Below are 26,934 nucleotides of genomic sequence, written 5' to 3'. Positions count from 1 at the left end.
GAAGCTCATGTATACACGTACATGCACAAAGAGGAACACTCACACGTGCACATGAATGTACATACACGCATCTATAAGTGCCCATATTTTGCTTTAAGATGAATGTCTAATTTTTAGTAGAAAAGAGGATTAAAAACCCAAGAAGGTAGTTCCCAATCTGTCGTGGGGATGGATAAAAAAGATAACCGAGAGTTATTTAGTGCTAAGTGTTTGTAAACCTCCCCTTAAACAGTATCTGTGGTCTGAATGAGATATATGTGTGTCTCTGTGTGTATTTTTATTTTTATCTTTTGCCATTAATCATGAATCATGTGAGCTCCAATCATCACGTCCTGTTCTGCCCTCAAAAGGGAGGAATAGGTAAGGACTATCCTACCTGACGATTCTGTGTGTATTTTTAAAGCACAGTGGCAAAGTGCTTACAACTCTGCAGTTACCTGGGTCCACAGCCCAGCTCTGCCACCTTCTATGAGATCTTGGGTAAGTTACTTTCTCTGTGTCTCAGTTTTGTGAACTGTAAAATGGGGCTAATAATAGTACCTTCTCCCTGGAGTTGTAGGAATGAAAGGAGGGTAGGGAACAGTAGCCAGCATAAAATGAGAGCTCTAGAAGTGTTAGGTCAGATTAGCATGTGAATTCTAGGGTGCTCAATAAAATACAAATTTATTTTAAAGTGTTACTGAGTTCTCATAGCAGCTTTTATATATTAATTTAATATTAAAGGCACAGCTACTCTCCGTGGGGTGTCACAGTCTTTCGATGTTCAAATTGGGTCTTTATTCTGAGAAACGCTGGGAAGCACGGACCTAGGGTGAAATTCTTAGGAAACTGTCTACAATGACAGCTACGATGTGGTCATCATTTGGTCAGATGTGCATCTGGGTTTTTAGGGCCGTTCAACGTGCTGGGCTGTGTTTATTTAACGAGGTATCAGGTGGAAAAGCCTGCTAGACCCAGACTTTTATAGAGGCCCCTGTGGACTGTTACGTGATTCATGACTGTGTTTCCATTCGTCACGCCCCAGAACACCAGAAAGATTCATCTGTGGCAGAGTTCATAGTGAGATCTAACGTCTTTCACTTTCCAGGTACAAAAAAAATGCCTTCCTAGACCGACTGTGTGTGGAAGAAAGACATGTTTATTCTATCCCAAGCCCCCAAAGTCAGGATGAAGAAAGGCCCAGCAAGAGAGCTTCCTGGCCAAGCTGCCGAGTGACAGCTGGGAAGTAAAGTGCCCTCCCTCCGAACCCCAGCTCCACGGCCCCGGCGTGTCAGGAGGACTGAGCTCTCCAGTCTATTTTGTCTTGCCCGGTTTTCCCCTTGTTTAGCGCTAACATGTTTCAGTGTTTAAGAAACATTTTAGTCAGTGCAACTGAGTGATAAAACGGTCAGACTTAGGAAATCACTTCCTATTACACAGTCTGATAAGGAAGTTAAGCCATAGCTTTTTAGACGCGACACAGAGAAGAGAGATTCAGAAGGAAACTGTAAACCCCTGTTACTGAGCCTGCTAAGGAGGACAGGAACCCGGCTCGATTAATAAAGTGCTTCATTAGTAAATAGCCAGACACTCCAGGCTATTCCCCGAACTCAGAAGCCGGAGGTTGGGGTCGAGCTCTCAGAAAACAAAGCTGATGCCTTCCTTACCCTTGAGCCGCCGTGTTCATCATTCCATCACTGCGAGGCAAGTTCTGAGGTTTTTGGTTCTCTTTACCAGCTCCTGGGGGAATGCTAGAAAGTCAGCCCTGGTACACAAACATTTCACAGACTCCCCGAAACCAGCGCGGTCCAGCTGAGGAGAAGCAAGAGTTCCAGGGATGGGACGGAGGGGCGGGGGCTGCCTTAAGGGAGAAAGCGCCTCAGCCTGCGAGGACGCGTACCACTCCCACGTGCAGCAAAATGCAGCTGAGGACTAGGAAGCGCTGATTTCTGGGCCACATGCCGATGGGGGCCCAGGAACCTGCATTTTAACACAGCCAGCAGGATGGCTCTTCCACGCATGGGAGCATGAGAACCACCACCTTAGAACTTACACCCAAAAGAGCCAGATCTTGCTTCACAAGCATGCATCACCACTCATATTCCGGAGGGGTGCAGAGGACTGACGCGCGTGTGCACAGAACTCCAGGTGCTTTACATATAACCTTGTAAGCCTCACAATGACCCTAAGAGGAGTGACTATTATTATTTCTATTTCACAGATAAGGAAGTTGAGGTACAGAGGGGTTAAATCATTTGCTTAAGGATTTACAGCTAGTGAGTGGCAGAGATGGAATTTGAACTCTGTCTGGTTTCAGAGTCTTCACATTCTAGAGACTGACTTGAGAGCCAGGGGCCCAGAAAAAACCCAGCCTCTCTGTAGAAACCCAGAGATTTCAGATGCTTAAAATTCTGCAAAGTGGGTCAAGATTTTAGGAGTCTAAGGGCCACTGAAGAAGAGCTTGGGTGAGCATCCCCAGAATTTGGAGGTGAACTGGAAACTATTCTGTTGAGAACAACATCTCCAGACAGCGTGGTCCCTGGGGAGCCTGCTGTATAGGGAAGTCGGGTGTGGGTGTCAAGCTGCAGGGACCAGGGCGGCCCTCATGCATGCTGGTACAGAAGGGTCCCTGTGCTCCAGAGATAGCAGCACTGTCTGAGCCTTGATGACAGCTGTAATTCTGGGACAGCAAGACAGAGGCAGCCTGCACTCAACCTATGTCGGCTGACAGACCTGCAGGGCAGGACGGTAGCCAATGCTTTTTCTTTCTTTTTAAAAATGTAGTTCCTTTTATGTCTGATTATGGTCTTAAAACACACTCACTGTAGACATGGTAGAAAAACAGGGAAGTACGCAGGAAATTAAAATGACCTGTATTCCCATTAGCCAGAGGTAATATTACTGTTATATGATGTTTTATATATATAGACAGAATAGATAAACAACAAGATCCTACTATGCAGCACAGGGAACTATATTCAATGGCTTGTAGCAAACTGTAATGAAAAAGAATATGTTTTTGTTTGGGGGGGAGGTAATTAGGTTTCTTTATTTACTTATTTATTTTAGTGGAGGGACTGGGGATTGAACCCAGGACCTCGTGCATGCTAAGCATGTGCTCTACCACTGAGCTATACCCTTCCCCTGAAAAAGAAATATGTATGTATCTATGTATAACTAATTCACTATGCTGCACACCAGAAACTAATACAACACTGTAAATCAAAAATAAAGATTAAAACAATGTTATATGGTGTTTGCCTTTTATTTTTGCATCTGTGTGTTTAGTTTATATAATTGAGATATATCATTCAATTTTACATATCTCTTTTTCTTTTTTACACATGCCTTCTCCCATATCATTAGTCTTCATCAACATGATTTTAAAGGGTTTTTAATTTAAAATCTATCTAGCTACATTTCCCTCTTGCTGACATTTAAATTGGCTATATTTTACTATATTGGATAACGTCTCTGATTATTTTTGTAAAATAGATGCCTAGAAGTGTAATTGCAGGTCACGGGGCATGGACAATTTTAAGATTCTTGCTTACTAAGGAATCAAGTCCCCCATTAATACTAAGCTATTTCCCAGAAAGCCAACAGGCACACCCATAAGCAGTGTATGTAGCTGTCTCACCTCACACATACCAGCACTCAGGACTGCCATTCTCAAAAATAGGACAATTTGATAGATTAAAATGCAGGATTATATCTTTTTTTTTCCCAGTGGAATAGCAGGTTCTCAAGAACAGGAAGTTTGCTTTAAACAGGCTTGGCATATAATAAGCACTCAATAAATAATTGTTGATTGAATGAATGATTCAAAGAATCAGTTTGGACCAGGGATGCTGGTCTTGGCCTCCTCCAGGTCTAGCAAGGGACTTTGCCCTGCCTGAGGCCCACACTGCTAGCTATGTATGTATGTATGTATGTATGTACGTACATATGTATGTATCTATTTATTTTTAAATTTTGTATCGAATTTACAATGTATCTGTTACGATGTGTCAGTTTCCAGTATAAAGCACAATTCCCAGTCATGCATATACATGCATATATTCGTTTCCATGTTCTTTTTCATTAAAGGTTATTACAAGATATTGAATATAGTTCCCGTGCTCTACGGAAGAAATCTGGGGTTTTTTCCTTTTTTTTTAAGCTATTTTTATGTATCCACACTGCTCTTTAGCCCCTCGTTTTTCCCCTCCCAACCCTGCCATGGCAGCTAGGTGACCACGTGACCAAGGAAGGCAAACCCATCCAATTCTCTCTCTTGAGACTCTGAGCTAATTCTCTCCCTTGAGATTCCATCCAGAGATGGAGTGAGATGGTATGAGAATCATCTTCGTGGTAGGTACAGAGTAAGTGGCCACAAATGTGGGGCTTGGCTGCTCAGCAGTTCTGCGGATGCCCTGAGAGCTGACCCTCCAGGCTGACGTGCGGTCAGGTTCTGTGCTCGCAACACAAGGTGCCCGGGCAGAGACGCCCTCTTTGTCAGCGTCACAGGTGACAGCCACAGACCGGGAGACTGAGATCAGGTGGAAAACCAGCGCAGCACCACGGGTCACACTGAGTGAGATGCAGTTTAACAAAGAAAATTAAAAAGCATACAGTGTGGCCCTTGGATTGAAAACGGGAAGTCTGAAAGTAGCAGAAGCAGGTGTTTTCTTCAAAGAAATCCATCTGGTAGATCACCTGGTCTATGTTTATGATTTACCTTGAGATGTGAAAACCATCAGCATCCTCGGCCTGACCCCACACCCTCTGAATGCAGGGCTCGTGTTTAATTCTCACATGTGTCTCTGGGGCCTCGCACAAGGCCTGGGATAAGGTAGTACGTAGTAAATGTGAGCTCAATAAACATGGAAAACTAAAAACTGGGAGATCAGTAAGGTTTCGATAGGCCTTGTTTTTTTTAAAATTTATTATTGTATTATTTAGTTTTGGGGGAGGGGCAGGTTTGTTTAATTAGGTTTGTAATTAGGTTTGTTTATTTTTAGAGGAGGTACTGGGGATCGAACCCTGGACCTTGAGCATGCTAGGCATACACTTTACCACTGAGCTACACCTTCCCCTCCAGGCCTTGAGTTTTAAAAATCCATAAGTTGCATCACTTGCTTTGCTGCCTTCAAAGCTAGTAGATGCTCTTTTATCTGAGCTCAACTTAAACCAGGTCGTTGATTTATCCAATCCATCCTCCCCACGCCTTTGTCAAATAAAACATCTAGACCAATGTCCTCAGCATGCAAAAGCTTAATTAGTTGGCTGCGCGAGCTTACCAGCGCATTTCTGCTTTTACCAGTTAAGCTATGTACTTACCAGGAGGAATTTGTGTTTGCTTCCGAAACTGTTTATGTTGGTTGTACGAGTTACCATATTTACGTAATTTAATCATCTATTACACAAACTAATGAAATATCTATGCAGAAGGCAAGAGCTGTTGTTCCTATTATAAGTTGAGTGTTTTGGAAAGACTTGATAAAGGTGAGCAATTACAAGGATTGCGGTCAAATGAGGAGTGAGCAGACAACTATTAAGGCTAGGTGTGTGTGGGAGGGAATGGACGGTCTACAGAGATTTACGGCACTTTGTGAGTGTGTAAGTTCTTACCCCGAAGAGATCAAATCTGGAAATCACAGAGGACGCAATGCGGGTGCAGCTTATACAAGTAAACAAGTGCAGAACGCCAATATATAAATCCGTGAATAATTAAAACAAGCGTGTCAGGAAGCATGACCTGTCTTCCCCACAGGTTAAACACTCTGAAATTCTCTATTCTAAGCTATTCAATCTCATTTTTTAAAAAATGTTGGTTGTGACCCACCAAAGTGATTTTGTGACTTACAGACTGCATTAATCCCACTCCTTAACTGCATCAAGGGGAGAACTGAGATTCAGGGAGATTTGAGAGCCCTGCTGATGCCACACAGCTAGTAAGTCAGAATTATGATCCATGATTTCACATCCTATGGCCTGTCTACTCCCCTGGCCCACCATCCCTCTGACCCAGCACAGTTCCCTTTGCAAAAAGTAGAAGGTAAAATGAGGAATTGTATGACAGGGATAAATTCTAGAGCGGGAAGAAGAATCCCTTATTCTCTCCTGAGGCTCTAAGTGTCCTCTAAAGCAAGCTGGTCCCTGCACCCACAGATGTGTGTGCCTGTATCTCCAAACTAAGACATATCAAGTCTCTTGTGCTATAGACACGTATTTGGAACGGTGAGCCATGTACCTGGGTAGAATACGTGAGCCTTCTAATTTTAGAATGACTTCAGCTCCACGTGGGAAAACTCCAGACAAAGGAATGGGGAAGCAGTTTGCAGTTCTGAAAAGCTTTTGTTAGGCGAGATGAGCAAGAAACAGATCTCTTGCTTGCTGGCTGACCCGTGTTCTACCTGTTTTCCAAACAAGTAACGCCTTCAAACTCTGCTCCCTATAATCTGATCTGCCCTCCCTGTGCGCCCCCAGTCCAAATTCACCATCTCAGTCTGGTTAAGCGCAATGTCCCCACCAAAATCTGACAACTCTATCCCTAAGCAGGCCGGTAAGTGTTGAGTGACCTCCCCTATGACTAAGACCGCTGTGAATTTTCCATGTTCTTTCATCATTGCCTCTGAAAAGTCTCCCAGGTGCTAAATTAAGTGAGGCTTGAAACACCGCCCTGTTTCAGGTGGGTGTCCTTAGACACAGGCTAGAGGAAGGAGCAGTTCGGAGGTTTACAGAACCGCCCCGAGTCCCCAGATTGTGCAAGGCAGACAGCAGAGGGAAGCCCGGAGCCTAGCTCCCAGGTGCCTGCGCCAGGCCCTCCCCACACCCCTCGGTCATCAGATTGAGTCTCATGAAAATATGAGAACCAGACGGGCAGCCTGGGACGCAACATTTCGGAGGGTGAAGCAAGCAGCCACCCAGCAACCGAACCGGGGTGCATTCTGTCCCTCGTAAGAGGCATTAAGAAGTACCTTTGAAGATAGGTCATAATTCTTCCCTTGGGAAGGGTGTGGAGTTCTAAGCGGTAGGTGGTGCCACCCTCACCTTGCCTCCAGCTAATGTTTCTCTGCCTGCTTTACAAACTGACAACTAACCAGATAAAAATGGGCTGTTCTGACCTCCAGACTATTGACTTCACTCCTTACAGCAGTTATTTTTCTAAATCATGCACTCAGCCGTCCGCTGTGGCTGCCTTATCACTCTGAGGCTCTTGTTACTGGGTTCCCATGCTGCCTTTTCACCTGTGTGGTGGGCTCCTTGAGGACAAGAACAGAAAAGCTGTGCAGCAACTGTAATGTTAGAACCTGAATGTAAAATCGCAACTTGCTCCAAGAGAACGAAATACGTGGTGGTCACAACACCACTAGCCTACCTTAGGCCCATGGCAGGCATTGCCAATTGGTCACCGCCACATTTCCTAACAGACTGAAGGCAGCCTTTTTAAAAATTTTATTTTACTGTATTTTTTTTATTGAAGTACAGTCAATTACAATGTGTCAATTTCTGGTGCACAGCACAATGTCCCAGTCATGCATATACATAAATATATTCATTTTCATATTTGAAGGCAGCCTTATAGTCCTTCTCAACAAAGCTCTCCAGTCATCTCTGTCAATCCATCAGAGTGGTCATGTGAAAAACCTGACAGGTGATTCCTGATTCAAGGCCAACAGATGAGGAAATTATGGCCCAAACAGGAACTAGATGAATAACTCATCTAGGGACTTGGCAAAACTGAGACCAGATGGGTCCAACACCCCGGATTCCTAACCTCCAGCCTAAGGCATGTCCCACCCAAAGCAGATGTCTGAGAAGCATTTACTGATGACGATAATGCCAGTTTCCTCTGCCTCTGGCATCATCTACCCTCTACATTTGGGGATCAAAGAGAAAGGAAGATTGGAAGAAACCAACAAAACCTCAACAAGGAAGGCCAAGAACAACTGTGAAGTAATGAGAACATGGAATCTTTTTTTTTTTTTGAAAAACTTAAGAAAACCACATGGGATCAGCCCCAGTTCCTTCAAGCTCCCATTTCCCTCTTTGATTGGCACATGGAGTTTGCAATTTTCTCTCTCTGCTGCTCCATTAAAATGTTAGAAAGAATGTATGTATGTATATGTACGACTGGGGCATTATGCTGTATACCAGAGATTGGCATACTGTAACTGACTATAAGTCAATTCAGAAAACAACAAAAAAGTTGGAACTTAATCCAGAGTATGCCTGCAGTCCTTTGCTCCAGTACTACCCATCGGGAAGGTGCCCAAACTGTCTTCTGTCCGTTACTGTTTCTCATTCCCATCAAGTCTCAGAGTGAGACCCGCATATTTATGCCATGAGTAAAGAAAGCTCTTGTAGCTTCTCCCCTAAAACTATCCATCTTCACACCTGAATGGATAGTTCTAGGATTTAATAAACAAGCCCACCAACATACTTTTTTTTAAACATAAATTTGCTCCATTATGGAAGCAACCTTCAGTGAGTAAGTCAGCTTTATTATTGAAATCATCAATGTGATGCTTATAAAGTGAAACAAAGGCAGCTCTTTAATGATAAATATTACAATACAGCTACTTGTCACATGTCTCCAAACACACACATTGCGAGCCATTCATTGAAGTATAAATAAGAGACAGCCAAGTGACAATTCAGATACAAGAAAAACAGCATAAGGGATTCAAATGTGAAAGTTGGTCACCTTGTATATAAATAAGCGTATTTTACAAAAGCAGTGTTGACCTGGAAGGAAATATCAGTAGAAAGGAAAATATGAAAACATCGAAGGAAGTGCAAATTAAAGGAAGCACCACAAATTTGAATTCAGCATTGTCCACCCTCCATACTTCAGGATCTAACAAAAAAGAATTATTATTGCTTTTGTTGGTGTAACTGAACTATGATTTTGTTTTAAAAGTTCCTGACTGGATAAAGAAATTGTGGTATATTTATACAATGGAATACTACTCAGCCATAAAAAATAACAAAATAGTGCCATTTGTTGCAACATGGATGGACCTGGAGATTGTCATTCTCAGTGAAGTAAACCAGAAAGAGAAAGAAAAATATATATCACTTATATGTGGAATCTAAAAAAAGACAAATGAACTTATTTATAAAATAGAAACAGAGTCACAGACAAAAACAAACTTATGGTTACCAGAGGGGGAAGAAGGTGGGAAGGGATAAATTGGAAGTTCGGGATTTGTAGATACAAATTACTATATATTAAAGAGATTAAAAAAAAAAACCAGGTCCTACTGTATAGCACAGGGAACTATATTCAATATCTCGTAGTAACTTATAATGAAAAAGGAAATGAAAATGAATATATGTGTGTATATGTATGACTGAAACATTATGCTGTGTATCAGAAACTGACACAACACTGTAAACTGACTATATTTCAATAAAAAAAGATAAAAACGTTCTTACAAATAATATTCACAAGTGACATGGGCTTTGTTTTAAAATACTCCAGCAAAGAGAAAAATCAAAGAGATGGAAGAATAGATGAAAGCAAAATGGCAGTGATGCTAATTGTTGAAGCCGGGACATGGATCTATGGGGATGGATTCCACTATTATGTCTCCTCTATGTATGAAGATTTCTATTATAAACATTAACAAATAGTTTTACCTATTGAATTAGTCAACAAACAGTGAAATACACACATATTCCAAAGCTGGGGTTGTGAGAGTGGCTGGTGGGAGTGGTCCCTAGTTTGAGCTGCAGAGACAACAGGGTTTCAGCCATGTCTCGAGAGGACAGAGTAGGGGAGGGATAGGGAGGTCAAGGTCAAGGGCCTGGAGAGCCTTCTGGGAGACAGGAAGGGCCTTCTAAAGGAAGACAAAGTCGAACAAACAAGCCCGATTTAGCCTTAACGCCTTAGCCCTCGGAGAGGTGCTATGACGCGGTTATCACCGTCTGGACTTATCTACAAGCCCAGCCGTCTCTGGAATTCTGTGTGGGTCCAATGGGGCAGGGAAGAGAGTAAGTTAACACGAAAAGAACGATTCCATTAACCTCTCTGGGGCACAAGTTCCATTGCTAAGTAACCCATCAAACGGTGAGCAATGCAGAGGCCAGACTGGCAGCCCACCTCCCTCCTCCACAGACCATCAACCAACTCTGGGATCTCAAGGCCCCTTGGACACTAGCAGCTGTGGCACTGGCTGCGTTCTCATCCACTACGTTGGGCCACAGAGTGGCCCTCAGCCAGTTACGAGGTAACGTGCAACAGAGCAGGACACAACCACTGTCTTCCGAAGCCACATCATCACGAGGGAGCGTAAGCCTCAGGCACGTGTTGATACCAGAGATGAGCTCACAGGAGCAAGTCCAGAAAGGAATGATGGAACCGAGGTTGGTCACTCCTGCCGCAAGAACCGTCATTTTATGGATAAACGGCACAGGTTTTCCCACGTCTACCCAGGAGAGCCTGAAAGACCCCAAAGGGCCTTGGCAGGAACCACACCAGGCCTGAGGGAACTGGCTCGGGTACGACATCCCTGTGGAGGTAGCATCAGCATTTGCCACGACTGCAAACTGTCACCTGCCAAGTGACTCAGAGGAGAACCCGGCTCTTGGCCTACCACCTCCTACAGTGAGGACCAGGAGGGGCTGGGGATGCACCTGGGGGTAAATGCATCCCAGGAGGGGGGGTTGGGGCACTTCTGAAAACAGCATGGGGGAGTCATGAAGGTATCGTGCCCCTCCCTATATATTTACATCTGAGCCCTTTGTGATGGAGGAAGTAATTAAAGAGTGAAAGAACTACTTCAAGGAGACTCTGGTAGACCCTGGAGTCCAAAAGCACTGCTTTGGGATGGACACACCCTTCCATCGCTGGTCCCACAAAAGCAGAACACAGAGGAAAAGAGGCATTTTCTTCTGTGGCATCATGGACCACCAAGGGGCTTGCATACCTTAAGGGTTCAAGTGCATCAAGGCTAACAGCTCCCAGAGGAGACTGTGGGGCTGCGGAAGCCCTGGTACCCAGTGGGAGTGGCGGCATCACCTCCACTGTGCCTGAAAGGAAAGGTCTGCAAGGAGAGAAGAGCAAAGTGCTCAGGACACTGTGTGCTTGGTTAGAGATGCTATGAATACACAGGCCCTCTACCCCAGCATGTCCCTGAAATAACTAGGGAGATACAGCAGAGGCCACTGCAGTAACAGATGGATGCACACTCCATGTCAACAAGGGAATAGTGAAACTGGCAGACTCACGCACTGCTGGCATAAAAATCAGCTCAATTCACTTGGAAAGCTATTTGGCAATTTGTTACAAGGGCCATAAATACATTCGGTCTTGTTCTTGGAGATGTGTCCTAAGGAAAGAATCTGAAAGAAGGAAATAGCTTGTAGGCATCAAGATGTAGCATCGTAATTTAAGTGGAGGCAACAAAAATGTGCAATGGGAAATGTTTAATTAAAGCACACACATCCATTTTAATGGAACATTGTGACATTTAAAAAGGATACATTTCAAGACTTTATAGCAACGCGGAAGAATGCACAACTCCAAACCCTGAGTTTAAAAGGCAGGAATCAAAATAGTTTCCTCGCCACGACCAATTGTATAAAAACATTAGCGCACACGGACAGAGGCGAAAAGCCCTGCACGAACGTAGCAACGGATGCTTCTGTGATCCTCTCCCCACGAGTGGTTTACCTCCCACGCTTCCCAACTTCCCCATCTGTTGATCAAGCATCTTGAAAACGAAACAAGGGGACTATTACTACACATGTCAAAAGATAAACTGGAAAATAACAAAGACCACCGGGCAGAAGCAGACCAGAGGGTTTAGGAATCTGGGTTCTTCTTTAGATGGGTTATCATGGGACGGTTCCCAGCTTGTGGGTTGGGCAGGCTTGGCTTTCCAGCAGCCTTGCCCACGGCGACTGTTTGAGGGGAAATGGGAGCCGGTGAGCCCTGAGGGCCGCAGTCAAGACCTCCCAGGAGCGCTCCCTGGGACAGAGGACAGAAGGGGCTCAGAGGACAGCTGTGTCTGAGCTCAGTGGGCAGAAGCCCCAGGGGGAAGCTTACACAAACCAGCCAGGGTCGGCTCTGTTCCCGTTCCCATTCTCCACACACCATCCCACCCCAAGGGGATGGGACTCACCACTCAGGGCAGACGTGCTGTTCTCCAGGGCCTGGCACACAGCCAACAAAACACCTGTTGCGGGGAGAAGAGAGGACAGGTGAGAGGCTGCTCAACATCCAACTTTCCCAGGCTTCGAGGGCCGGCCCCTTGAAAGGGAAAGAGTCGGTAGTTTTACAAAGTGGCCAACAGGCAGGCTTGGCGACGTAATTTGGGCAGCTCAGTGCGAAATGAATACGCAGGACCCTTGGTGCAAAAAGCAGGAAAAGATGATCATGCTAAGTGAAATAAGTCAGTCAGAGAAAGACAAACATCATATGGTATCATTTATATGTGGAATCTAAAAAAGGACACAAACGAATTTATTTACAAAGCAGAAAGGGACTCATAGACATAGAAAACAAACTTATGGTTACTGAGGGGAAGGGGTAGGAAGGGATAAACTAGGAGTTTGTGATTTGCAGATACTAACTACTATATATAAAATAGATAAACAGCAAGGTCCTACTACTGCATAGCACAGGGAACTATATTCAATGGCTTGTAGTAACCTATAATGAGAAAGAATATGTACATATATATGTGTAACTGAATCACCATGCTGTACGCCAGAAACTGATACAACATTGTAAATCAACTATACTTCAATTAAAAAACAATGAGGCAAGCAGATTATGGTATTCTGGGTTAAAAAAAAAAAAAAAGCAGGAAACAAGTGCCTATGAGAGTATATAAAGCTTTCTCCTTCCTTTCCTGGTCTCTTTTCACTTGCTATGTGTTGCTTGTTTTTTTTGTTTGTTTTTTTAAACACCTTATAAATATTTTTTATTGTGGTAAAATATACATAAAATGTACTATTTTGACCCTTTTTAAGGGCACAGTTCAGTGGCTTTAACTGCACACACACTGTTGTGTGTGTCGTGAGGTCTTTTATTTGCTCTTTATGATCTTGCTGTCTTTGGGGTGTGAGATGTTCAGGGTGAGCGCTCAGGGGTGCTTGAGGCCCCGGGCTCAGTGCACGAGCGTGCATGTGACCACCGGCTGCCGGGTTTCCCCTTGGCCAGCAGCAGGATGGACGTGCCGAGACACAGCTGGGGGCAGAAAGAGCGCGTCAAGGATTTCTTCTTCCAAGAAACCAGTCGCCTCAATCCAAGGTGGGCAGCTGACCCCCGAGGGTGTTGCCACATCCACCCTGGGGACCTGGATCGGAAGAGGGGAGAGACTCACCCCAGTCAGTCATCCACTGAACACATAGTGGGGCTGCCAGCCCGGGATGGGGCACCTGCCATCATGCCCTGCCCAAGATGCTGTGGGTGCATGCACCTCACCCCAACCTTTTCTGTACCCAGGCCCCGTGTGGCAGGGGCAGGAACCCACCCAGGGGTGGCAGGGAGGTGGCGGGAGGTGGGACCATGGTAACTGATGCCCAAGCCCCCAGCGCCTACCCTGCTCCCCTGGACTTCACTTACAAGACACAAGCACAAAGAGAAAACTTAAGAATTTCAAGACTGCAGCTTTACAGCGTTAGACCCCGAGCCGAGGGCGCACCTGAGCTTGAGGCTCTGTGACCACACGCATTGCACACCCGTGAAGCCACCCCTGCCAGCAGATGACCTTATGTGCCCGCACGTTACAGTACCGGAGGTTTCTGGGAACAGTAGCAAAATTCTGATGAAGAAGGAACCTCTCTGAGTTATGCAATCAGCATGAACTAAGTCAGAATGACTTCCGAAAACTGAACTGCAAAAAGATGTCCTGGTGGCTGTGCAAAGAGGCTGGGCCACCAGTGAGTTAGCCCAGTGGCAGCACAGAAAACAGGCAAACTTCCGTGCTGTGACCCCCCACCCCAGTGCTCAGGACCGGTGCGCCCCTCGCTGCGCAGGTTGTGAGTGCTCCTTCCCCTTTTCACTCTGTAGATGCACAAGCCTTTGACTCTCAAGGAGGAACCACACTTGGACCGGATAAAGAGATCTGTTTGTGACTTTCCTTTAGGCCTTTAAAATGAGTAATGTCTCAAAAACTTCAGATTGCTTTTACTGCAGGCCTGGCATGGGTTTCCCAGTTACTCCTACAGAGTGCTGAACCAGACATTTGGGCTGCAGTTGCGTCGGGGAAGACCAGGCAAGGGTGGGGGACGAGGAGAGAAAGTAAAAATCACACATTGTCCCATGCAATTCTTTCTTGCTGCTCAAAGGACATCAACTTTGGAAGCATGGTCCTAGGGTTCTCTGGACAGACCTAAAAAGCCGAGTCTGTAATCCACACACCAAACATTAAAGTGAGGCTTTCCTACCAGAGGCAGGAAAAGTCTTAGTGGTTCCGCGCTGTCAGCTGGGGACCCATCACGATCTGACTTTGCTGGCCCCGCCACAAACCACTCTGGGCCAAAGGTGGCCAGTGACCTGTGATACCAAAAGGAACGACTTGGGGATGTCTGCATACCTCTCAAGAGCAAGTGCCACTGGCCTGTCGCAAACTGTCCCCGGACGAATGAGTTACCTCCCCATCTCCCTCCCTGGCCCCAAATCCCGTCAGTCTGTACAGTTCCTGGGCTCCACATTGACTTCAGCTTAAGCAAAACCAAAACAAGAAAGCAATTACTGTCCAACTGCAGCCAAGACAGGGCAGAGTCGCTCCCCAGCCTTGGGGCAAGTCCTTTGGCGCCCCCTCTGCTCCTCACCTGGGAGCTGTCAGCTGCCAAACCTGCAAAGATGTTTTGGGAATTAATTAGACTTTGCAAAATCACCATGTTCCACAGATGAAAGACAATGGCTTTTTATTCATAATTTGAACAATACAAGAAGAATAGTTCCTTTCTAAGCCCTCACGTTCCGGTGGAAAACAAAGCCTTAGTGCCCTGGGCTGTCTCTGCAATCTCCACTCGAGCACAACTTCAGTTGAGACCCTGTGATGGAGGGGAGGCCTCTGCTTTCCTTTCACTGTGTGGTCGGCCCCCTAAGAGGGTCCCAGACCAGAAAGACAGGGTCAGGCCTCTTTCACATCTCAGGTGGGTGGGTACCACCTCCTGGGCATGTGCCGGCTCCAGGCCCACCACTCAGCTTTTCCACGTGTTATCTTATTTAGTCGTCGCGATGACCCACAATATAGGGCACCTCCCAGCCGCCCTGCCTTCTGGCCCAGCCCATGGAAACACCTGGTTTTACAGATGAGGAAACTGAGGCTTAGAGAGGTAGAGAAATTTGCCCAAGGTCCTGCCACCAAATTCAAACGTAAGTCTTTCCAACTCCTGTGCTCAAGACAGTGTTTTAATTACCACACCACACGACAGTGCCTCTGACCACGGCCTGCCATGACACCCGGGTAGATGAGTATTTACCAGTTACAACCCTCAAATGAGTTCAAGCAACAGATTCAGCAGCCACGAGACTTCATCTGTCTCTTCCGGAGGCCACATCTGCTGCCTCCTGGGATTTTCCCACTGCCTCCAGTTTCCCCCACTGTGAGCAAGGTCTGCTGGGAGGGGCAAGGCTGTGCATGTCCAGCCTCCCGACGGCCCAGCTGCCCTGCCTGCCAGCCCCCCGGGCTGTGCTTGGGAAAGCTGGGCTGCGTGAAGGCCTCCCAGAAACAGGTGGCCTTGGCAGGCTCCGAGGCTCGTCAGAGACACAGGAAACCCTTCCCTGGAGCACCTGTGTGGGGACAGCACGGCCGCAGGGACAGCCGCCAGTCAGTGGCTCCAGGCAGACAACACTCAGCTCAGATGGAGGCTTGGCAGCCTGCAGCCACAGGTGTGTCTCGCCTGAGGTTCAAAGCCGGACCCCGCCTGCCACAGGGCCACCCGGCCAGCCTTCTTTTGGGCCAGGGATCTCGGCTGGGCTGCTCCTGCCAGCATCCCATTTCTGTTTAAATAGCTCCCAAGAGGGGAATCCCTGGATGGTGAACTTTCAAAAGAAATGAAAAGGGGGGTGGTGGTGAGGGGAAAACCACATGCAACGGAAGAAAGATCTTGTGAAAGGCGGCTCCCCCTCCCCGAGTTAGAGTGGGACCTAGAGGCTGCCTTCCAGGAAGGATGAGGGTTGTAGGACTTATATGTCAGCTGTTTGGAAGGTAGATGAACGTTTCCTGCAGAAAGAACATCAAGAGAGAGGCTAGCCTACATATCTGGTAAACTCACAAGGTGGAGCCATTGTGAAGCCCACCCCCCACTGTGCCAGTGGGAAAGGCTGCTGGCAGATGCGGGGCACCACCTCCCCTGGACCACAGAGCAGGGCGTCCCTCTGGCCCCTCCATGCAGCCCCTCAGGCATGCACAGGATTAGGGCCCAGGCTGTGCCTTCACCCCTCCGACCTCTTCCACTTACTGGCCTGGTAACCACCTCACCTCCTCTGCAAACAGTCAGCTCTAGGACCGCAACCTGGGAGGAGCATCCTCAGGTCTCCGGCCACTCCAGCAGAGTTGACCATGCCCTGCTCTGGCCACTGCTGCAGCCGGTATTTGCTCCCAGGCTCTGACCTACTCCACTCCGTGGATCAGTTGTTCCCTCTGTAAAATCAAGGGCTCCACATCTCTTCCGTCTCTAGATGCCCTGAGCTAGGCTTCCCGTGTGAAGAGGTGAGGGCGAGGTGTGGGGGTCAGGGAGATGTGAGGAGGCTGGAGAGAGGCTGCAGCGGGTCCTTTTGGATGAAGGATGCCCTGGATTTAGAGGCGGCAGCGAGGAGAGGCCTCTGGGTAAAGAATTAATGCAGGTGGGAGGGGCGGGAATCGGGTGAAAGAGGGAGGCAGAAGGGAGTGCGGGTGTTTGGGAGGCAGCCAGGGTCACCCCTTCCTCTCCGACCACGCTGGGGGCTGGGGGGCGGTAAGGGACAGAGCAGGAGCTTAGGAGGTGAGGGTGGTACCTAGATGGTGAGGATCCTGCATCTCAGCGCGAGGTCTTCAGGCGACACCCGGGGACAGCCATGTGTAAACGGGTCACAAGGAACCCAGGGCCTGCTGGGTCCTAAGCTATCTTCTGGTACCAGGTTCTAAGGTATCTTCTCTTATGAATTATATTCCAACATTTGAATTTTACCGACCAACACGGGGGGTTTTTAACAGCATAGCAAAAACTGCAGTGTTGTGTGACATCATCAGTATTTTTAAGTGCAAGAGGTTTGATAGGCAGGTGCAGATGTCGGCTTCACGGTCAGAACGGATTAGGAAGAAAGGAAAAGGGAACGCACTGCAGGCAGGGGCAGGAGGGGGAGCGGGTAGGGCCAGGAGACCATGAACCCACCCCCCCCCCCGCCCCTGCCATGAGAATACCTATAAACCCCACGGTCGAAAGCAGCCACGCAGCATCCCCACTGCTCCAGTGCAGCATTTCTCTCCAAGGAAGAGGTGACAGTTCACATGTGCCCCTGCTCATAGAGACATCAGTGACCCTGGCTTCAGAGGATGGCAGGCAAAGCGGCAGAGAATTTTGTGGAGGAACTGGCCAGACAGGATTGGGAAAACTCAGGGGGAAGGCAAGGAGGGTTTAGAGATATGAGACACGGGAATGAATCGTCTTGGGCAGACGGGCTCAGGGGACAGAAGGCTCTTTCTTTCACCATCCCAGCATCTGGAACGTGGCTTTCAAAACACAGATTGGACTCTGCTACCCAAGGAGGGTCTTATCGAGAAATGATTTGAAACCGGCAGCGTTGTGTTTCAGGTGGCGGGTCCTGACGCACAGAGCAAAGAAACCAACTGTGCGGGAAGGGGGCAGCTTTCAGTTACAAATCCACACAAGCGAGGGCCTGACTCTGCGCCCGAACAGCCATGACCTGGGACAGGCTACCCAGGAAGACACGTGTAATGCTAGTGGCGGGCACTAGAGGGAAGCCCACCAGCGCCTGATTGGTCTCCCAAGCTCCCTCCTCACCTTGTTCAGCTGTTATTGTGGCTGTGAGTGTTATTAACAATAATAGTAGCAGCATTTAAGCACTCATGACAGGCATCAGCTCATTCAATAGTCAAAGCCAGTCCTAGGAAGTAGGTCCTGGAAGTAGGCTCCCATTTTAGAGGGAAGAAGGTGCAGGTACAGGGGATTAAGTAACCTGGCCAAGGCCACCCAGCTTGTAAGTGACAGACATTGTAAGTTCATGGTACAGGGCCCCGCTGGCCCCTCTCCGCTTCCCCCCACCTCGTGAAGAACAGCCAAAAAACACAGACAGGTGAGAAAAGACTGCTGCCTTCTCTTCTCTCCTGGATCTAAGGCAGATGTACTGCGACATGGGCAACGCAGGCCACAGGGAGACCAGAGACCAGGGTCATGGGTGAGTGGTGTCACCTTTAGCAAGTCCCTTCACCTCTCTCAGTCTCGGGCTCTTTATGTTTAAATGACAGAGTTGGGCCAGAAGATCTGCCCAGTCCCTAAATTCTATGATGATACAGAGCTGTCCGTCTTCCTCAACCACTGATCCATCCGGGGAGATGGGGGACATGCTTGGCTTTATTCCAACGCTTCGCAGGTGGATGCTTTGCCTTGAACAAGGATCAGGCGAGATGAAGGCTGTGTGTGCTTGTCTCGATGAGAGTGTTCGGTTTACAGCAATCTTGCCTTTCAGTTTAGCATGGCATTTAGATGGGAGAGATCCTAAACCAAAACCTAAAAGACCACTTTCCATTTCTACATTTCCATCGCAGTCTTGACATTGGCTTGATGATATATTCCAAACTTATAGTCCACAAGGGATGCTCTTGGGTCAGTGAGCGTGGGACCCTCAGCTGCCCTTCCTAATGACCCCAGGGTGGCCATAAGCTGCAAAGTCCCACGTGATGAGTCTAAGGCAATATCTCATGACTGTGACATCATGGAAAATGAGCCGATGTTACCTGAATGCTCAGGGGTATTCTCCATATCTGTGTGTTCAGAGTGAGTTTCAGGATCAGGGAGGTGGAGGAGATAGGCAGATGGGTCCCTGCATTGCCAGCCTCTACCATTTTCTAATTCTGACTCAGGGTCTATTACTGCAGAGCCAAAAGGAGCCTTGCTGGCAGGCCTGGGTTCAAATCCTGGCTCTGCCACTCCTTCCCTGTGAGACCTTGGCTATGTTATCTAACCTCACTGAGCCTCTGTGTCCTCAGCCAATAACAGGGCTAACATTTCCTCGCATGACTGTTGCAAGGGTTAAATAAAATGAAACGGAGTACACAAAGTTGGAGGAAAACGGACCCTTGTGTGTGTGTGTATACATTCTATGTATGGCCTTTGCTACATAGTATGGAAGAGTCCATTTTCCTCCACCTGTATGTGGTATAGACAGTATATATAGTGCATATGTATATATACTGTGCAATATATAGATATATAGCATATATAATATGTGTGTGTGTGTATAGCATAGAGAGAGAGCATATATGCTATACACACAGTATAGCTGGTATGGATGACTATGGGCTGCTGAAGTCAACACACAAATCCCATGTTCCCACAGACACTTCCCCACTTCCACGCCCCCAGCACCATCTCCAGCCCTGACCCCTCTCCAGAGGCCTGGACCTCAAACCACATGTTCAAACATGAACTCATCTGTCCCCTGACCTGTTCCACCTCCTCCTCCATGGCTCCAGGTGGGGCTGAAGACCCGATAGCCATCACCAACCCCTCCCTCTTCTTTACCCCACGTCCAAGCCGAGGCCTCCTACACGCCCTGCCTCCACCTTGTCCACCTTACCCACCTGGCCGCATCCCTACTGCCACTGCCCTCTCTCCTCTGGGTTGTCACGACAGCTGCCTCCCTGGTTTTCCTGACAACAGCTTTTTTCCCTTTGCTCCTGCTGCCTGAGTGGGCTTCCTGAAGCACTTCTGGATCACAGCACTCCTTTCCTCCAAACTCCGCTTGGTTTCTTTTGCAGTAAAAAGAGATAAGGTATCCGGCTCCCACCCAGGGTTACTGTAAAGATCAAGCGAGGGGACTCAGGATACACGAGGACTATACTGAGTGGCACCTTGTAAGCACGCAACATGTGGGCACTACTATGTTACCATTGCTCTCAGGTTGCCCTCCTGAGCTGGCTGCCTCTTCCTCTACCTGTGGGAACCAAACTAGCCTCTGAAATCCTCACTCGAATGGCAGAAATAATCATTTCTTCCTCCAAGCCATCCTTATTTGACCTTACCTTGTAGCTAAGACGTTTTCACATCTCCCCTTCCCCCTGGTGTGGTCAGCTGCCGTGTCTTACCATCTCCACCCGCACCCCCGGCACAACGCCTCGCACCTACTAAGGTTTTGGATACATGCAAATTGGAAGGGAATTTTTTGAAGAGGTCACCAGCTTGAAAACAGAGTTGGAGGCATGTGAGTCCTCAGAGTATGCAGGTGGGGAACCGGAAAACCCACCGACCCTCAGTAATTCCTTTCTCGCTTCTACCCCAGGCTCCCCCAGGCACGGCTCTAAGTGTCAGTTCCGATTCTGATTCAGTGGAGCTGAAGAACCCGGAAACCTGGCATTTACTCATCCAACCAGCACCCACAACGGGGCAGACACTGTTCTAGATGCTGCAGAGATAGCAAAGCCCCTTCTCTCACAACATCCTCTGAGGAATAATCCTTTCAACTCAGAAACCATCACACTGAGCTCTGTTAGAGAAACCAACACACGGAGCTCCGCTACAGAGAGGACCACAGAGGATGGGGAAGTGTCACCTTTCTCTGGACCCTGGAGTAAGTCTGCTGAACCAAGATCGTGCCAAGATGATCCCGTGTGGTTTGGCCACCTGCTGAGATGACCCCCAAAATGTCATACTCACTTAAGTTATTTTGTCACTTTTTCCTGAAATCTTTATGAGAAAGCAGGAAGACACAGATGAAGCAAACACGATCGTGCGTGTTCTGAGAGGCTCTCCCACGCTCCCTCTGCAAGCCCTTTGTTCCATCCAAATGTGTCCACCCGGCCCAGGTCTCTGAAATACACTCACTCATTCTCTCCTGCCTGGAAGACCCCCAGGCTGCCCCGACCTCACTTATACGCAGCCTCCCAGGCCCGTCTTGGCCTCATGTCCTCTTCGCTGGCCTCCTGACCACTCCAGCGGGCAGACTCTCTCCCTCCACCTCCGATGCCTGTTGGCACTGGGCCCATCTCCCCATCCCTCCCTCCCAGCCCAGCCCTGCTTTCCCAGCCTCTCTGACTTAGGAGAACAGATTACTATCATCCATTCCATACTACAAAAGGCAAATGAGAATATTTGCAAAATGCTTTGGGCTCTTTAGAGTCAAGGTCCTAATAAACGCCCGGGACTTATGCCACAGGAACAGGCACCAGAAAAGCAATGTAGCTGCTCCTGACTTCTGGAAAAGCATGCAAAAAAGAAACAACTAGATAAAAAAGCCACTGAGATCCCTGCAGGAGGGGGTGGGGTGCTGTCCTGTTGAGAAACCTTTGTTTTTAAGGCCTGGCAGGTGTGATGTAACACCCTGCTGCAACACAGACGTCTTCCTCTCCGCTCTCCCCAACACCGACCCACATCAAAGCCTTATAGAACAGTGCTGCCCGCTGATCCGGAGACCCCTTCCTACAAAGCAAATCACATACGGGGGCAAAATATCTTTGTCAGACAATCAGTTAACTGGGACACGCTGAGCATCTTCTCTGGGCCAGGAGGGCCCCTGCCACTCCCACCCATGCCCCACCCTTTCTTGCTAGGAGGAAGCAGTCATCCCTTTGGCAGAGTTAAAGCCTTATCAAAGACCTGGACCAGGGCTGAGGACTGAGTCAAACTTCCTCTTCCGCAGGCCCCGCTCCCGTGCAGGTTGGCCGCCGGCCCGGGCTGGGGCGTGCAGGGCAGCGGGGCGAGTATCGCCGAGCCCTCCCGGGGCTGGCTGGAGTTCCCCGGCTGCTGAATCACCAACAGGCTCGACCGGGGCCGGGCTCTGAGGTCGCAGGAAGCGTGCCAGGCTGAGGTGCTCGTTCCCTGCTCCAGCCGTCTGCCACTGATTTGAGGCTTCAAGGTGTCAGTAGGACGGGCCACACTTGGCTTTCCCAGAGTCCCAGAGGAGAGAAGGACCGGGAAGGCGGACAAGGCCGGGATCAAGTGGCAGATGCAATGACATCACCTGCGGGGCTCGGGCTCCTCGGTGCTGCAAACCAGCTGAGTGGGGCTCTGGCTGCCGGGAAATTCAGGAATCAAACCCCAAGTCCCCTCCCCCTTCCGTGGAGGCTTACTGGCCCCATCCCAGCTTCCCTTGGCCTTGTGGTGGCCCCGTAATTGCCATCCTTGGGGCACAGGGTCAGCAGTGGCTCTGCTCGTGTGGACCTCAGACCAGCAGAATTAGCCTCTTGGCAGCCCCCATGAAGCCAGGCTCATCCCTCAGCTCTGTCAAGGCCATCTGTACACATCCTTCACCTCCAGTGGCTTGGAAGTAGGCTATGAGCCGGGAGGAGGGAGAAAACAAGCAATCCTTGAACTCTGCGCCATTTCCTCCATGTGAATAGTTGGGTGATGACAAGCTCATTCCTTCCCACCGCTCCACTCAGGACACCCCTGGAACCACCCCGCAGAAGGCATGGGGTTTGAGCCAAGATAAATACCAGTGTGACTTGGCAGAATTTCAGATCAAGGAGATCTGACCCCCAGATCAGCCTGGGGAAGGGGGAGGGTTGGACAGAGGGGACAATGTCGCACCAACGCCAGACACCATGTAAGGCTTCCACTGTGGTCTGTGTTCTCGGGGCTGACCACAGAACACCCCTTAGGGGAACTCATTTGACTACATAAGGACCACTGATTGAGAAGCAGGGGTCGATGGAGGAAACAAATCCTCAGAAGTACAGACTGTCAAGAGTGAAGGGGAAGACATTCTGAAGTTCTTACAACTCCACATTTCTCAACCTCCATCACACTGCAGGCTGGGAAAATGTCTAAGTTCTTTTCTTCGGGCCCTGGGACAGCAAGAGGAGGAGGGGAGAGTAGATGAGAAAGGGCGGGGGTGACAAGAGCAGGTGGGAGCTGCTGGGAAGGGCCCGGACTAGGAGTGGGCAGGAGGCGCTCGGAGACCTCCTTTCATGAGGAGACCCTGACCAGACCACCCGAAGCCCAGGGGTCTTCACCTCTGGCAGTGCTTCCTGGGTCATCTGGTAACTGGTGGGGTAGTTTTCAATTGTCACAGTCACGTGGTGGGGGCTCTCCTGGTATTTAGTGGGTGAGAGCAGGGATGCTAAATTGCTGTAATGCACAGGACCTCGTCCTGCTTAAGATGCTAATAGTGCACCCTGTGGAGAAATTCTGGATCCCAGCAGGGAAAGTCCATTCAACCACAGGTCATCCAGCCTCCAACTGCACATGGGCGGAAGCACCCAAACTTCGGGGAAACCGAACAAGCTGCAGTCACGTGAACGGACAGGGCCGACCACGAGAGCCTTGCAAATGGTCTGGGGAAGTTCACAGCAGGACTGTGGCATCAGCCTGCCCTCAGTTAACTGGGATGCCCCCTTCCCCGTTCAGTAATTCCCTCCATTCTATGTTCATCTGTCTGCCTCTCTGCAATAACCCGAAGCATCTGGATTGCACACACGAAGCCTACCTATAAAGGGACAAGGCTAACAAGCCACAAACAAACCCGCTCCCAGTGATTTATAGTCGTGGGGCTCCAAACAGCCTCCCAGGAGCCCGGGGAGGGAGGGAACGGCAGGAGTGGTGATGCAGGCAACCGTCTCTTGGTGCACTGCCCGATTTTCGGGCTCCTGACCTACTTCCCTCAGGCCAATGCGTGTTCTTCTGGCCACACACAGCGAAGCTGTTCAGTGAATGTCCCTAGAGCACTCAGTCATACAGGAAGAGTCTAGTTTGCTGACTGGCAACAAATCAGCAAGGAACAAGGCAAGCCTGACCCTACAGTTTTGGGGTGGAGAGCATCACGTACCTTTCCAGGGTGGCAAATTAAATCGTTTTAAAGGAAGACAAAAACAAACAAACAAACAAACCTGGGGAAGCACAGTAATATTTCCATGGGAAGGCAGGAGTGAGATCTCCCTCACCCATCCTGCCCCTGCATTTCCCCTACTTAACTTTTTGACTTTTTGAGGAGGAAAGGGTAGAGAGGCAAAGCAAAAGAAAAGAGTGAGGGAAAGAGGGAGTTTTCTGCTAGGATGGTTTAGCTCTAGCAAGAAGAGGAAGATGACAGAAAGAAAAATATAAGAGAAATCCCTGGACTATTCAGTGGATTTTTGAAGCACTGCCCAGAAAAATCCGACTCGTGGAATGAAAGTGGTGTAGGAACCAGAACCAGCTGATGAAATGGTACAGCTACTTTAGAGGACAGTTCGGTGGTTTCTTGCAAAATGAGACATAGTCTTACCATATGGTCCAGCAATAGAGCTCCTTGGTATTTATTTGAATGATTGAAAACTTATATCCACACACACACACACACACACACACACACACACACACACAGTTGCACGCAAATGTTTATAGTAGCTTTATTCACAACTGCACAAACTTGGAAGAAACCAAGATATCTTTTAGTAGGTGAATGGATAAGCTGTGGTACATTCATAAAATGGAGTATTATGCAGCAATGAAAAACAAGCTATCAATGGAACAGAATAGAGAGCCCAGAAATAAACCCACACACCTACAGTCAGTTAATCTTCAACAAAGGAGGCAAGACTATACAATGGAGAAAAGACATTCTCTTGGGTGAGTGGTGTTGCGAAAGCTCAACAGCCGCATGTAAATATCGATGAAGTTAGAACACTCCCTCACACTATACACAAAAATAAACTCAAAATGGCTTAAAGACTCAAACATAAGACAGGACATCATAAATCTCCTAGAAGATACTACAGGCAAAACATTCTCTGACATAAATTGTAGCAATGTTTTCCAAGGTCAGTCTACCAAGGCAATAGAAATAAAAGCAAAAATAAACAAATGGGACCTAATGTAACGTACAAGCTTTTGCACAACAAAAGAAACCATAAACAAAGCAAAAAAACTTATGGACTGAGAGAAAATATTTGCAAGCAATGTGACTGACAAGGGCTTAGCTTTCAGAATATACAAAGAGCTCATACAACTCAATAACAAAAAAAAGCAAACAACTCAATCAAAAAATGGGCAGAAGACCTAAACAGAAATTTATCCAATGAAGGGATACAGATGGCTAACAGGCCCATGAAAACATGCTCAATATTGCTAATTATCAGTCAAATGTAAGTCAAAACTACAAATGAGGTATCACCTCACACCAGTCAGAAGGGCCATCATTAAAAAGTCTACAAACAATAAATGCTGGAGAGAGTGTGGAGAAAAGGGAACCCTCCTACACTGCTGGTGGGAATGTAATTTGGTGCAGCCACTGTGGAAAACAGTACAGAGATTCCTTAAAAAAAAAACAAAACTAAAAATAGAGTTACTTGATGACCCAGCAATCCCAATCCTGGGCATATATCTGAAGAAAATTCAAATTTGAAAAGATACATGCACCCTAATGTTCACAGCAGCACTATTTACAATAGCCAAGACATGGAAGCAAACTGAAATGCCCATCGACAGATGACTGGATAAAGAAGATGTGATATATATATATATATATATCTCAATAAAATGGACTACCAAGTCATTAAAAAGACTGAAATAATGTCATTTGCAGCAACATGGATGGACCTGGGAATCATCATACTAAGTGAAGTAAGCCAAAAAGAGAAAGAAAAATACCATATGATATCACTTATAGGTGGAATCTAAAAAAAAAAAAAAAAAAGGACACAAATGAACTTATTTAAAAAACAGAAAGAGACTCACAAACTTATGGTTACCAAAGTAAAAGGTGGGGAGAGGAATAAACCAGGAGTTTGGGATTAATAGATACAAACAACTATATATAAAATAGATAAACAACAAGGTCCTGTTGTAAAGCACAGGGAACTATATTAATAGCTTATAATAACCAATAATGAAAAGGAATATGAAAAGGAATATATGTATAACTGAATCATAATGCTGTATGTCAGAAATTAACACAGTAAATCACATATACTTCAATAAAAAAAATGATCTATCAAGCCACAAAAAGACAGGAAGGAAACTTAAATGCATATTTCTAAGTGAAATTAGCCAATCAGAGAAGGTTATGTTCTGTGACTGTGTGATTCCAACAATATGACATTCTGGAAAAGGCTAAACTAAGGAGACAGTGAAAAGATCAGTGGTTGCCAGGGGTTTGGGAGGAGGGAGGAGGGATGAACAGGTGGAGCACAAAGGATTTTTAGGGCAGTGAAACTATTCTGTGTGGTGCTACAGTGGTGGATACATGTCTTTCCATATTTGTCAAAACTCATAGAATGCACGACACAAAGAAAAAATCCTAATGTAAACTAAGGACTTTTGTTTACACTGATAGCTAAAACACACTAACTTTCGTTAATAATAATATATCAGTATTGGCCCATCAACTATGGCCACTGTACCACACTAAAGCCAGATGCTAATTTCAGGGGGAGTGTATGGAAACTCTCTTTACTTTCCACCTAGTGTTTCTACAAGCCTGAAACTGCGCTTAAAAAAAAATCTAGTCTATTAAACACCTGTATTGACAGTGGCTGCCAGGGAGAAGCAGTGACCAACACTGGTTGCCAGCTGATCTGACTGGGCTGGGCCACTGTGGACCCCAAGCTTCACTTTCAAATTGGGAGCATGTCAGGATGGGAGGAAGCCGAGGACCGCCTTATTCCGGTGGAAATGGGCCATGGATAAGGCATGGGGAAGCCTGGAGGGGAGGAGAGGGAGGAACAGTGGGAGAGGGGTCTCCCAGAGAAGTCTTCCCCTAGAGAGTGTGATAGACGCAGCCAGGAATCTGAGCAACTTCTGAAACAACCAAGAAGCCAGTGTGCTGGTCTCTGGGCAACTGGCCTTGTTTCTGTGGCTCCTGATGTAAAA

At 47.5% G+C, this 26,934-nt stretch overlaps 1 protein-coding gene and 1 non-coding gene across 2 annotated transcripts in view; both read right to left on the bottom strand.

Moving 5' to 3' along the window:
• TGFA (transforming growth factor alpha) overlaps window positions 1-26,934 on the bottom strand; it is a 105,329-nt gene that overhangs the window by 57,681 nt on the left and 20,714 nt on the right. The window contains exon 2 of the mRNA XM_031467225.2: window positions 12,096-12,149. Within this exon, the coding sequence (XP_031323085.1) occupies window positions 12,096-12,149 (54 nt within the window). The remainder of the gene's footprint in view (window positions 1-12,095; window positions 12,150-26,934) is intronic.
• Window positions 241-383, bottom strand: LOC116157590 (U8 small nucleolar RNA). The gene has a single exon (XR_004141716.1). It is a non-coding gene; the product is annotated as a U8 small nucleolar RNA (small nucleolar RNA).

The sequence above is a fragment of the Camelus dromedarius genome, chromosome 15, assembly GCF_036321535.1.
Source record: "Camelus dromedarius isolate mCamDro1 chromosome 15, mCamDro1.pat, whole genome shotgun sequence".
NCBI classification, from domain to species: Eukaryota; Metazoa; Chordata; class Mammalia; order Artiodactyla; family Camelidae; genus Camelus; species Camelus dromedarius.
This window is presented reverse-complemented; position numbering and strand designations above follow the sequence as displayed.